We start from the raw sequence: 13,232 nt of genomic DNA on the forward strand, positions 1-13,232 counted from the left end.
GTCATTGGTTTGTTTGTACTTTTGTTTTATTTTTTTTTTACCAACGATAATAATCTTTTGGTTAAAGTTACAGCTCTTAATATATCGGAAAGTTGCTGCTTTAATGTTGCCTTATGGTCTCCTATGGGATTTCAGGATAATTGACATGGAAGAGCAGTGATAACTTAACAAGTAATTATGTCTAAAAATATACATTTCCTTTATAGCTAGTGCATTGCTTTTCAGCTGAAAGCCTGAGTTAAAATCCTAAAAGGGGTTAGGTAACCTTAGCTTGGTCAGTATTAAACGCCAGTCTTTAAGACAGCACAAGTTTTGCTTGAGGCCTTTAACTAACTACAAAATTAACAACAAGAAGAGATGGACCTTGACAATCATTTATTATTGCTATTATAAATCTCACTTTTGGATTCTTATGTTTTTAAAAGATAAAAAATGTCACTACTTCAAATGAAAAACCACTGCAAGACTGGCATAATGAGCATTCTGTGTCCATCCAAGGCCCCTGGTAGTTAAATAAGGAACAGCAGAAGGCGATACAGTTCAGATTTCTCAAATCATTACATTGACTCTCTATCTGCTTCTGCATACAGTTCAAGCTTCTCTTACTCACCTACAAATGCAGTTACTCTGTATCTCATTACTACCATCTTCTCTGTCCCTATACCCCTCCTCATGAACTCTGTCCATCAAGCAAGTTGCTCTTATCTCTGTCTTTCACTTCCACCACCAACTCCCAACTCTGCGCTTTCCACCTTGCTGCGCTGTTCACCGGGAACAGACTTTTTAAGTCGGTGTGTCGTGCTCTTTCTCTGATCATATTCAAACTCAGTCTTAAAACTCACTTTTTGAGACTCACGTTTTAAGACTTTCCAGTGTTAAACATGTTTCTACAATAAGTACACTTCCCATAGAATCTTGTTTGTCTTTCATGTTTGTTCTGTCGAGACCGTAAGCTCCATGGAGCAGGGACTGTCTCTTATGTGTATATGTACTGCCCTACATATGTCTAGGTGCACTTTAGATCTGATTAATAGCAGCAGTAGGATTGATTGGCAGGAACTGCTTGGGGAGAGGAGGGGGCAATATACTGTATTGCATGCTCACTTCAGTTTTAAGTACTAAAATGCATTAAGTTTAGCTCTCCTTCGCCATTCCCCTGCCAACTGCCAAAAGGAAATGATCTACTTTCTACTCCTACTGCCTGGATTTGTGCAAAGCATTAAAACAGATTTTATGACTTTAAAAAAAACAAACCTAAAACGTGGCTCTTTAAAAAAGCTTTTGAGGAAACTGATTAATTCGATATTATTATGGCAAGGAAGTTAAATATTTTTTCTGAAGAATGAGGCATGCATTTTTACTCATTGTATGTTATTCATGATTTATCTCATACTTTTGTTTTTATTATTTTACAAGCCGTTAGGCCCATTCAAACCAGCGAGATTCTGTAGGTCAGACCGGCACGTTGGTCAGAGCCGCTCTCTTCTCCACAACTTCTTACTCTTCCCACTTACTCAATCATATCCTCTTCCCTTTTCCTTCCATCCCCTCTCATCTTCCCTTTCCTTCCCCTCTCACCTCATCCACAACCCATTCCCTCTCCCTCAGCCCTCCTCCACTCCCTCTTTTTCACTTCTATAGGGCCGGCTGTTGTCCCTTTGCGTGACGGTTAAAATGGATGAGATTTTGCTCTGCTCCGGCCGTCCCAACTCCCTCCCCCCCTTCTCCGGTGATGGACAGACGGGCTCGGCGACTTTTCTGCCCTTTCCTCCTCCTGTCCCTATGCGTGACTGTCCAGCCGTCCCTACTCCCTCCTCCTTCCCCAACAGCGGAGGGACGGGCTCAGGCCGTTTCTCGGAGCGGCGGCTCGTCTGCCCTTTCCTCCTCCCCTCTGTGATACCCTGGGCCAATCTCTCTGCCTTACGTGTAACATCAGCGCGTCGCTGAGAGCTCTCTGTTCCGCGCATGCGCAGTAGAGCTGCTCTCTACTGCGCATTTGCGGGCCGTCGGTCAGAGCCCATTTATATTGTAGACAAGCCGTTAAGCCCGTTAAAACGGGCTACATCCCTCTGTCTCTCACCTCCCCCTCATTCTCTCTCCCCTACCTCCCTCATTCTCTCTCCCCTACCTCCCTCCCACCCACTCACCCACTCCTCCCCAGCCTCCCTCTCCTCTCACTCAGTCCCTCCCTCCCACTCAGTCTCACTCACTCCCTCCCCCTCTCTCCCTCTCACTCACACTCAGTCCCACTCACTCTCCCTCAGTCCCACTCCCTCACTCACTCCCCCTCAGTCCCACCCACTCCCTCCCTCCCTCTCCCTCAGTCCCGCTCACTCCCCCTCACTCAGTCCCTCCCCCTCACTCAATCCCTCCCTCTCAATCAGTCACTCCCTCCCACTCTCTCTCTTCGTCCCTCCCACTTAGTCCGTCCCTCCCTCCCTCTCTCTCTCTCCTCCCTCCCTCGCTACCGCTGCCGCTGCCCCGCTACCGCCGCCGCCCGCCACCGCCGCCCGCTACCGCCGCCACTGCCGCCCGCCGCTACCGCCGCCGCCGCCCGCCCCCGCTGCCGCTACCGCCACCGCCCCACCACCGCTGCCGCTACCGCCGCCGCCCGCTACCGCTACCGCCACCGCCCACCACCGCTGCCGCTACCGCCGCCGCTACCGCCCGCTACCGCTGCCCGCTGCCGCTGCTACCACCGCTGCCGCCATGTTTTTTGGTTTTTTTTGACGCTGCCTAAGACTGACGTGCTCGCCCGCACATGCGCAGTAGAGCTGCTCTCTACTGCGCATTTGTGGGCACGTCGGTCAAGCTTCATTTATCTAGTTAGATTACTTTAATTGTTGTAATTTATTTATTTTTTACTAAGATATTTATGATTTAATTTTATGATTTATTGATTTTATCATTTTATTTCTTATAAACCGTTGTGACTGAATAAGGAATGATGGTATACAAAAGCAATAAGTAAATTAACTAATTAATTAATTAAATGAATCATTTTACTACACTGGTTCAAGTTCTTTAGTGACAAAAAAAAACAAAAAAACAACAGCCCTATGCTTTATTTTTGTAAGGCCAGCTGTCTGGATGCAATGAACTTTTCACTGGGTTTCACTGCTATCAAGGAAGCAACTGCAATTTCACTTCTCTGTAAAATGAATGCAAGCATGATGAGCTAATCCTCTATAGAAATCCCACAATAGGAACTGTGCACTTCTGCAGGACACTGTTTGGCTTCTTCGCTCTGAGAGCGGATCCTCTTTTCATCCTGCACAAAAGCTGTGGGTTTAAAGTCTTTTGAATTCAGGGGATGGTGAACAAAATGGCTTCTCTCAGGACAATTCAGGAGCAAGTTGAAGGCTGAGAAGGCTGAAAAAGATAATCCTGCTCCACCCACCACCACCACTTCAACTCGATTAACAGTTTGAACGGGGTGGGAAGGTAGAGGGGTGGGAACTCTGTTTTATTTGAGTTATTGTGATTTGGACAGGTTTATTTTTATGAGTTGGGTGGGTTTTGTTGTGGGTTGAGGGGCTGGTTCTTATTGGTTGGAGTTATGTATTTTATTGCGTGGTTTTCTGTATAATAATTAAATAAGTACATAAATATAACTCTTCCTCCGCTTCCTTCCTTCCATCCTTCTCTTCCTGCTCCTGCCTTCTGAATTCTAAAACTATCAACTTGGCCTTCAACTACCGCCCTTACTGAGGCAAAGTTTACTGGACCCAGTATAGACTGGGGTATAGAAATGTTACTAATTCGCCTGTTACAATAGGTTGGCTTCATAGCGCCCTCTCTCTTAGCTTACCTGTGAAATCACCCTCACGTTTCTGAGGTCATTTCACAAACGTAGCACTTCTAGCAGGCCACCATTCTTGGGAACAGCCCGGGGAGGGTAAAAAAAAACCAAACCATGGCAGCACAATAAGTACAGAGTGTCCAGTACAATCACCGGGCTTCCTGAAGCAGCCCTTTCAGAAGTGGGACTTTTGAGGATGGCCATCAGGTTGGTGAGTAGATACTGTTAGAAACAGAGGGCAGGCCATAAGAGTAGTCATGCAGCTCCTTTGGTTTGGCTGAGTACATATTATGCTGTAGCTCATTTGCTGGGTCAATGTCATGAACCCTTTCAGCACATTATGCTTGATTAATTGTAATACTTGGCAAACACTAGTGGTTTTCTATGGACCAGCAAAGTATCCCAAAAAAGATAAAGGCAACTATAGTGCTGTATGTAATGATGCAGGGGGTGGGGGAGGGTTGTTCATTTGGAGCCAAAGGGCTTTATGTAAAAGGATTTTTTACACATTCTAGGCCTATGGTAAAAAAAAAAAAATCTTTATTCATTAAAGCCCAAAGAGTTTGCATGTTATGTCGAAATAGCAGTGAAGGGGTCAGAAGAACATAAGAAGTTGCCATACTGGGTCAGACCAAGGGTCCATCAAGCCCAGCGTCCTGTTTCCAACAGTGGCCAATCCAGGCCATAAGAACCTGGCAAGTACCCAAACATTAAATAGATCCCATGCTATCAGTGCCAGAAATAGCAAAGACTATTCCCTACGATACCTTTATTAATAGCAGTTTATGGACTTCTCCTGCAGGACCTTATCCAAACCTTTCTTAAACCCAGCAACACTAACTGCTTTAACCACATCCATTGCGCAATGAGTAAAAAGTAATTCTCTCCGGTTTGTTTTAAATGTGGCTACTTGCTAACTTGAAGAGTCCTTGAATTATCTGAAAGAGTAAATAACCAAGTCACATTTACCTGTTCAAATCCTTTCATGATTTTATAGACCTCTATCATATCTCTCCCTCAACCATCTTGTCCAAGCTGAGCAAAAGGTGTACTTGGCTAAACCCGGGTTTTAGTTGAGTAAATATATCTGTCACTTTCACCAGTTACATTTCTGAAAGTTAAAAATCAAAGGCCAAATAAATTTAGTAGGGTAATTCTGGGTCAGCGGCATTTCTGGGACAGGCTTTCAAATGTAACCTTAGCACTGCATATCACACTAAAGGGCTAAAGCTGGCCATGCAAATTGCAGGCCAGATCCACCCTCACAAATTTTTAGCAGGTACGTTTACCCAGGTATTCAGCCACAAAGTTAACTCGGTAAATTCAAGAGATTTCTGAAAACTAACTCCAACTACAATCAAGAGAAAGAAAACCTAAATAACTTTTCTTGGTTTTCTTTCTCTATTTTCATTTTTTTTCTAGGTGAGAGATGCTGTATAACCTATTGTAGATTTCTCCAGCATGACAGTTTGTTACTTATAAGAACAAGAAGCGATCTATAAATCAGTGGTCCCAGAGCATAACCCATACATGCAAAACAGTTACATTTGGGTAAAGGCACCTTTCCAGTTCCTTTCTAGACAGACCAGCATGCTTTCCCCACCCTACAAGCCTCAAAACAGCCTTAAAGCAAAAGCCTAGAATCCACGATGACAATTTAGTTTTGCTGGGCCTTCCCTCACCCCAAGCACAGCAGCAAGAGTGTGAGTGTGTGTGTGTGTGTGTGTGTGTGTGTGTGTGGTGTGTGTGTGTGTGTGTGTGAGTGTGTGAGTGTTAGCCTGACTTACAGGAGCTACCACTTGGCTGAGGTTTAGGCTGGTTTAGTTTCCATCTTTTGCAAAGATGCAAAGCGTTGTCAGTAAGACCTGCCAGTTTACCAGACCGAGTGCCATCTATGTCTTCAGTTCAGGACAGTATCGCTCTTTCTGCACCTGCCTTTATCATCTTACCCAAGGTTTTCTCATTCTTGAAGCTGTGCTGGGCTCCTCCTGCACTGGTAGAGAGATCTTCTGGTAAAGGCATGGGTTCATCTGCCTCCTCTGGAACATCACTCATCGAAGGGCTGGCCTTGCCTGATGAAAGAGGAAATAGTGTCAAGGAGTGATAAAATAAAGGCCTTGGCAAGCACGGAATCTTCCGTGTTCCCCAAGAAAGGGACTAATTCCAGTGTAAAGCTGGATAAGTAAGGCAACCCTTATTGAATACTGTCGATTTAGCTAAGAGTTTTCTCAGGTCTACTGCATGACATTCACTTTCTTTTCTGCCTCTTAATTTTTCGGCCAGGGCAGATTAAATAAATATTTTGAATTAATCATCCTTTCCCTCACTTCTGCTACTATTGAAACATGGTGCAACAAACTAATTTAATCACGCATAAAAAAAAAAATCAGACTGAAATTTCAATGAAAGTTCCAAAGGCTGGCCATATGATTCAGCTGTAGGCTGTGGTGCAGGAGATTCAGGGTTGAGTCTCCCGTCTGGTAGGGCTCAGGTATGTCATGGAGGAGATATGCTTGGGTTCTGAGTAGGAGGGAAGACAGCTATTACAGTAGTAACCACTGGTGGCAGAAAAGTGATGTCGAAGGGATTGGGGTCGAAGGAGACTCTCCTCTCAGCCCATGACAAACAAAGGTAATCTGATTGCACCGGGTCAGTCTTCCAGTGAGGGGATTTTAAAAAGAGGAAATGTTCTGTATACACAGTAGTTTTGTGTTATATGACACCAACATAGAGGGCAATTACATTAGCGAGTTACTTTTGGGGGTAATTTTAGAACATCGCACAAGGGCCAGCAAATACGCGTATAACTTTCACCAATTTTCAAAGCGAATTTAGGTGCATAAGTCAGTTTTGAAAGTTATCCCAGTAAAACTATGTGCACACAATTGCCCCTGCTATCTGGTGCAAGTAGTTTTGCAGACACAATTTGCAATGTGCATATTTTTTAACCCCACTCAGTCTCTGCTGAGACGCTTCTCTCCTGTGTGCGTAAAAGTACTTGCATGTGGTATGTATGCACGTAATTTTATGCACATATTGGTCACATAATTTTCTAAAGGGCCATTTCTGTTGGAAAAACTCTGCTTTACCTACAGAAGCCCCTTTGAAAATTACCTTCCTTTTTTATTAGCAGACGTTCTGTAACCTTTGCTCTGATTGGGCATGAAGTAGCATGTTCTGAGAGATTTGGCTCACTGTGTGAGGACCCTCCATTGTCTGTCAGCAGCTTTCGGATAAGCCTGCAGTTCTTGTTACATCTGTCTCTCTCAGAACTCACAAAAAGCATTGCTTTATCACACTGATTCTGCCAAAATATCAAAAGAAGGCTTCAAAAGAAGGTTCAGCAAACTATAATAGAGTTCAGAGACTCTGACAGTTATTCTTTTTTTCTATTTCATCTTGCAGTGAGCTCTATGTTTTCCAGTTTGTTTGTTTTTTCTCAATAACAAGTCGATTTTAAAAGGCCAACGCGCGCAAACTCCAGGGGTTACGCACGTGGCCGGGCCCTGCGCATTCCGATCGCATTTTAGAAAGGGCCCGGTCACACACGTAGCCCCTGTTACGCGCCGAAGTGTCGAGCCTGAAGAAAGGGGTAGGCCAGGGGGCGGGGGCGAGCTGGGACAGCGCAATTAGATGCTGTCCTGAGGAAGCGCGCGCCGGCAGCCGGCCAGCGCGCGGAGTTTACTTCTGCTCCAGCAGAGCAGTAAGTATAAAAACAAAAAAATTGGGGACAGTTAGGGATCAGGGTACTGGGCAAAGACCCAATCGTGTCGCCGTGCAATTCTTTTAAAATCCCCCCCCCCCCCCCCGCGCGCGGAGGAGGCCACCCACCCGCACATGCACGCGCGGACATTAAAATCCGGCACACATGTGCGCGCAGGAATCGCATTTTATAACATGAGCGCACCAACGCGCGCATGTTATAAAATAGCTGCGTTCATGTGCATGCGCGAGCTGCGCGCACATGGACGCACGCACGGGCCTTTAGAAATCTACCCCATAATGTTTGAAATTTAAGAATCGAGCCTGTCTTCCTATAGTAAGTTGAATTAGAATTTAGCTATCTGTATACTTGTACAATATGCTGTGTGATGAGGCAGCATAGGAAAAGATAGGGAAGAGGATTTTTAAGAGAGTTTCTGTGTATGATGACTGCTGTGTGACGGACGCTAGCAATATTTCTGCTTTGTGGTATACTGCTTTTACATCACTGCTCATGTTAAATATTAGTGACGTGTGAGTTTTCCGTAGTGAAAGTGAATCAGGAACATTTTGCCTTATTTGCCAATGCAAACTTTACATGAAAAATGTCCAATTTTGCAAAAAAAAATGTTAGACACGGAATTTAATGGGAATTTTTCTTTTTTTGAAATGAAACATGAGAAAAATGTAAAACTGCATAATGGCTCAAAATGTTTGTGTGGTGCTGCAGAACATTTCTGAATTGCTCCACAAATGGCAAATGGTAACACTTGCCATTCTTTGTAGTCCACGTGGAATTAATGCCATTCAGATTCTCCTAATACATCAGCTGACCCATGGATTCTGCAGATCATCCACAAAATTTGTTTGCTGCATCGGAATTGTACTTTTCGCCCATCCTTATTCATTCGGCATAAGCTCTGAATCTATCTTGTTGCAAACTAGTGGCATCTTAAATGAACTGTGCTGGAATTAAGTTTGAGCGAAAAATAATGACATTCTGAAGGTTCAAAATTACCCTGCCAGGGGGACCAATTTGCTTCTCAAAATCTGGTACTTTAAAATTGTTCGTTGAAGTGCACACCCACAGATGCTGCTTCGTTTCGAAAATCTAACGTGCATGAGTCCTTTGCATGCTGGAATGTCCCACCTCGTCTTCACAAAAAACTGTTTGTGGCATTTCAAATGTCAGTTGTTTTGGCCCCCTGTGAAGGTGGGGGAAAAAAGGATTTTGAACATGCTTACTGCCAGCTTCAGTTTCATGTAAGCATGATACTTCTTTATCCAATATATATTTACATATTTGAATGTACCCACATAAAATAAGAGTCCTGGTACTCCAGGTTCAAAAAAGGTGGTTGAGCAGATGGGGTAATGGGCTAGGACACAGCTTAAAGGAATGAAACGTCTACTGGAGACAGAAGAAAGAAATAATCTAAACACTTCTCCTCCGTGACCAGACAAAGCTGCTGTCCCTTTCCCCCTTCAATGAAATCTTAGCAGTCCAAGCCAATAGTCTCAGTAAGATCCAGGGTCCTCGACCCCAAACTCTGATATCAAATAACTCCAGTCCCGCAGAATGTATTTACTTTCTGAAGTAATCAGCAGAAAATCACAAAACATGAGTCACAGGCTTCCTCAGAAATAACCATCCAGACAGCCGGGATACCCAGAAAACCCCTCTCCCCTTAGCAGCAGGACTAACACAACAAACGAGTCCACACAGCAGCGCTTCAGAGGTTTCCAAAAGAAAACCCAGTCGACGCTCACACATGAACTCAGAGTTCACCAAGCTGAGGAGTTTCCATTCAGCAGGGAAATTCACTCTGAAAGCTCTGTCCATGCTTCCTGCTAGAGCTCCAAAATGGAGAAATGAGGCATCTCTGCCTAGGAGCTGCCTCTCTGCAGGATACATGGGATCTTCTTAGTGTTTGGGTAATTGCCAGGTTCTTGTGGCCTGGTTTGGCCTCTGTTGGAAACAGGATGCTGGGCTTGATGGACCCTTGGTCTGACCCAGCATGGCAATTTCTGATGTTCTTATGATCCCTTATGGGCTGGTGAACACCAGTGAAACACAATCAGCAGGAAAAAACAAAGTCTGCTCCTACTAAACTCCAACTGGAACAACCAAAGAATTGGAACATGTCCTACTAGGAACTCAGAATAATAAATCCTCTAGAGCAGTGGTCTCCAATCCTGTCCTGGGGGCCCACCAGCCAGTCGGGTTTTCAGGATATCCACAATGAATATGCATGAGAGAAAATATGCATGTTATGGAGGCAGTGCATGCAAATTTTCTCTCGTGCATATTCATTACAGATGTCCTGAAAACCCGACTGGCTGGTGGGCCCTCAGGACAGGGTTGAGGACCACTGCTCTAGAGGTTACCTATGAAAATACACTCAAAGTTACAGATACCAAAATTACAATCCTGTATTACAAAACCAACTACCTCACAGAAAATAATGGTAGACGTTAAGTAGAAAAGAGTCGGTTCACATCTGATCCTAACTTTAAAAGGTCACAAATGTAGGACAAGGGTCACATGCGCATGATAACCAGAAGCCAATGCTCTTATTTGCAATCGTTGCTACAAAACATACAAAGCTGATACTAAAGTTCGGTACTAAACCTGGTGTGCTGACATCAGATTGTACCCAAGAAAGCACTCAGAAGTTAAAATAAACTAATCTGGGTGTCATGGTCAGGATACTTGCCTACTTGAGTGACTAGATTGCCAGATTATTCATAGGACCAGAACAAAACTAATTGGAAAAAAAAAATGAATTTGGGTAGGGCAATCTGGCTTTAAAGAAATACAGTTATATAAATTCTTTCTACTCAATGTGTCATTAATGGGGGAAATGTCAATTTTTTGTCGAACTTGAACTAGGCTGCAATCCACCCAGGTCACGTCCAATAGTGAATAGTTTGCACATCTCTAGTAGTGGCTGGCAAGGTTTTTCATGTTACCGTCCTCTGAAGCTTTTAAGCAGTGGCAGAGAGAGCTGAATGGCCAGACTCATTACATAAACCACTCTGAGTAGAGGGCAGAGGGAGGAAAAGAATACAAAAACACTTCTCCCACCCTTCCAAACCTGTTTCTCAAAAAAAATAATGGGCTGGCAAAGCTGAAACTGGAGCTCCAGACAATCAACTCAATGAGTTTCAAAGAAAATGCCCACCCGCTCCCACTCAGCTCCTTCTGTAAGAGATCTTTGGTTTCCCCTTCCTAAAGGCGTGTACCATTAATCTGGGGAGGTTCTATAGGAAACAACTGGTAGAGGTTTGGGTTTTGCTCCTCCATGGTGTGATCTAGCTGTTTATCATCCCAACACACCTGCTGTCCTCCTGGATATTTTGTTTAGAACATGATTTCATAGGTTGTGGAGTTTCAGTTAGACTTTCAAGCAGCCAGGAGCTTGGTGCCTCCTGCAATGTAATTTTCCCTCATTTATGGGATTTGGATTAAGGACGTTTCCCATTTAGGAGCCAGCCTCTGCTGATTCGTCTATCCAATCTTTAAGCTTGTTTTTGGACTCTCTTAAGCCAATTTTTGAGCATTCCCTGTGACTGCCTTGGTACCCCTTCTCAGTGGATTGGGGCATCAGCTGTGTAAGGTTAGATCATGTGTAAGGGAAGATTCTGGCAGCCTTTTGTCTCTCCTCCAGAGGATTTTACCTGTTCTGGTGATCCGATGCAGAGGAATTATATTTTTGCATTAACTCTCTTTATGCACTATCTCCTCTGTTTGGAGGCAAGAATGTTTTATCCCACCCTTCCTGCTTCATGCTTGATTTTTCCCCTTTTTTTGTTTAACTAATATTGTGTCCACTTGGAGCTGATAACCCATAGTGCCTGGGAGTCAGTATACACACCTTTGGATGAGGGAAGTCTTTTCATCCAGAAAGATATAGAGGTGCTACCAATTCCATCTAAAGCAAGGGATCCCAGTGAAGTGCACTACCAGGAGAAAGAAAGAAAATACAAGGTCAAGGTAACAAGAACTTTGTTGCTATTGAGGGAAGTCTTACATGAAGGGGTGAGAAGTTCCCACCAGGCACTGCCTAAGGAGTAAACAGAATCAAGAAAGAGAGTGAAGTGCCCTCTGAGGAGTTAAAAGATGTCTAAAGGATTTCTTGGAAGATATTAAATCTGGGACTGATTTCTAATGTATACATTCTAACCACTTTCAATGGGAAGATTTAAAAGGATGATTGAACTAACTTCAATCTGCATAAAGTGAGGAAACTGAGTAAGAAGGAGAAGAAGAAATGTCAGTGTAAATAAGGAATGCTTCCAAAGTGATTAAGAGACTTTGCGAGAAGACATGAAGTCACATGTTCATTCAATCTTTCTGCTCTCTCATTATTTATTGCTGTTAATCAATTGAATACAAGAAGAGTAAATATTCAATCACCTGATCAAGCTATCAGCAAAGAAGATAGAAACCACCATTCTTGTCCTATGTGTTTATTGGATGCAAAGATAGTGTAAATTGGCAGTGTTGTGAACCAAAGGATGGAGGCAGGGCCTGACTGCAAAGAAGAAAGTTTAAAGAGCCATTGATCGTCCCCACAACTGGGAGCCTGGCCTCAGAGTTTAAAGCTATCCATGGCGCAAGGGAGAGGTATGAAGAGACTGTGGAGGTTTTAAGCAGAAAAGGTCCATCCTTTATACTTTCTATGAGGGGACAGGACTTGCTATGTCCTGGTATCAGCATTTTCGGAATGACACAATTTCAGCTTTGCAAATCTGTATTAAAAAAAACAAACCCGGTGGATCAGCGGCAGTGCCGCATGCCGCCATGCGAAGGACTTGGGTTTGATTCCTGGGGCGTGGCAGCTGGGCCCAGGGATACCAGCGAGAGGCAGCTGATCCCAGACCTATGGAAGATGGGAGTCTCAGCTACAGCGATTCTTAGTGGACAGTTAGGGTCCATGTTAGCTGGGAAGGCGCCACAGTTTGTGGTCCCCTGGACAAGAACTATTGCTGCCATAGCTAGACTGAGGTGGCAGGGAGGGGGGAATATGAAAGTAAGAGGAAAAATCCAGGCAGTTGCAACTGAAAGTTCCTGGCACTGTGGATGATTACAAATTGGTTCTGAATGAACAGGAAACTCAAAAGAACAGAAGGAAATTGTTGGACCACCTCCCTTCTCTGACAACCCCCCCCCCCCCCCCCCCCCCCACCACAACAAAACATGGGGGCATGCCCTGTGGCTCAGACTGTATCCCTGTGCCTGGGAACACCATGGATGTGGTTGTAAAATCATGAGCAGGGTGGAACAGAGGACAAAGGAACAATTATTTGCTCTCAAGGACCAGGGGACACTCCGCGAAACTAATCTGAGAAAGTATTTTTTTTTCGCAACACATTCAATTAGGCTGTGGAATTTGATCCGTAGTATGTGGTCACGGCAAATACTGTAGCATAACTTTGTACAAAAGGGATCTGGACAAGTTTCAAAAAGAAAATCTGTGAACAATTATTAGCTGGGCAGCCTTGGGGAAAGCCAACATGAGTGGGCAATAAGAAATGGATCTCCTCTTTGGGATCTGTTGGGTACTTCTTAGAGATCTGGACTGGCCTCTATCAAAGACAGGATGCTGAGCTTCATGGACCTTGGTTTGACCCTGCAGGGCACTTCTTTTTATGCAGTACTGGGGCCTGGGAAAGGAGAGAAGACAATTGCTGCTTCTGTGATGGCTCTACCAGTCGATGAGAG

General features: G+C 44.2%; 1 protein-coding gene across 12 annotated transcripts in view; it reads right to left on the bottom strand.

Annotated features, from left to right (window-relative positions):
- The window catches only part of IKZF1 (IKAROS family zinc finger 1), a 233,341-nt gene that overhangs the window by 156,594 nt on the left and 63,515 nt on the right, over positions 1–13,232 (bottom strand). For 11 of the 12 annotated variants that reach the window (XM_029589750.1, XM_029589749.1, XM_029589747.1 and 8 more), the window contains exon 3: positions 5,752–5,874. In XM_029589750.1, coding sequence (XP_029445610.1) covers positions 5,752–5,874 — 123 coding nt within the window. Of the gene's footprint in view, positions 1–5,751; positions 5,875–11,382; positions 11,468–13,232 lie in introns of all 12 variants that reach the window. The other variant, XM_029589748.1, reaches the window with a different exon arrangement.

This window comes from Rhinatrema bivittatum, chromosome 2 (assembly GCF_901001135.1).
Source record: "Rhinatrema bivittatum chromosome 2, aRhiBiv1.1, whole genome shotgun sequence".
NCBI lineage: Eukaryota > Metazoa > Chordata > Amphibia > Gymnophiona > Rhinatrematidae > Rhinatrema > Rhinatrema bivittatum.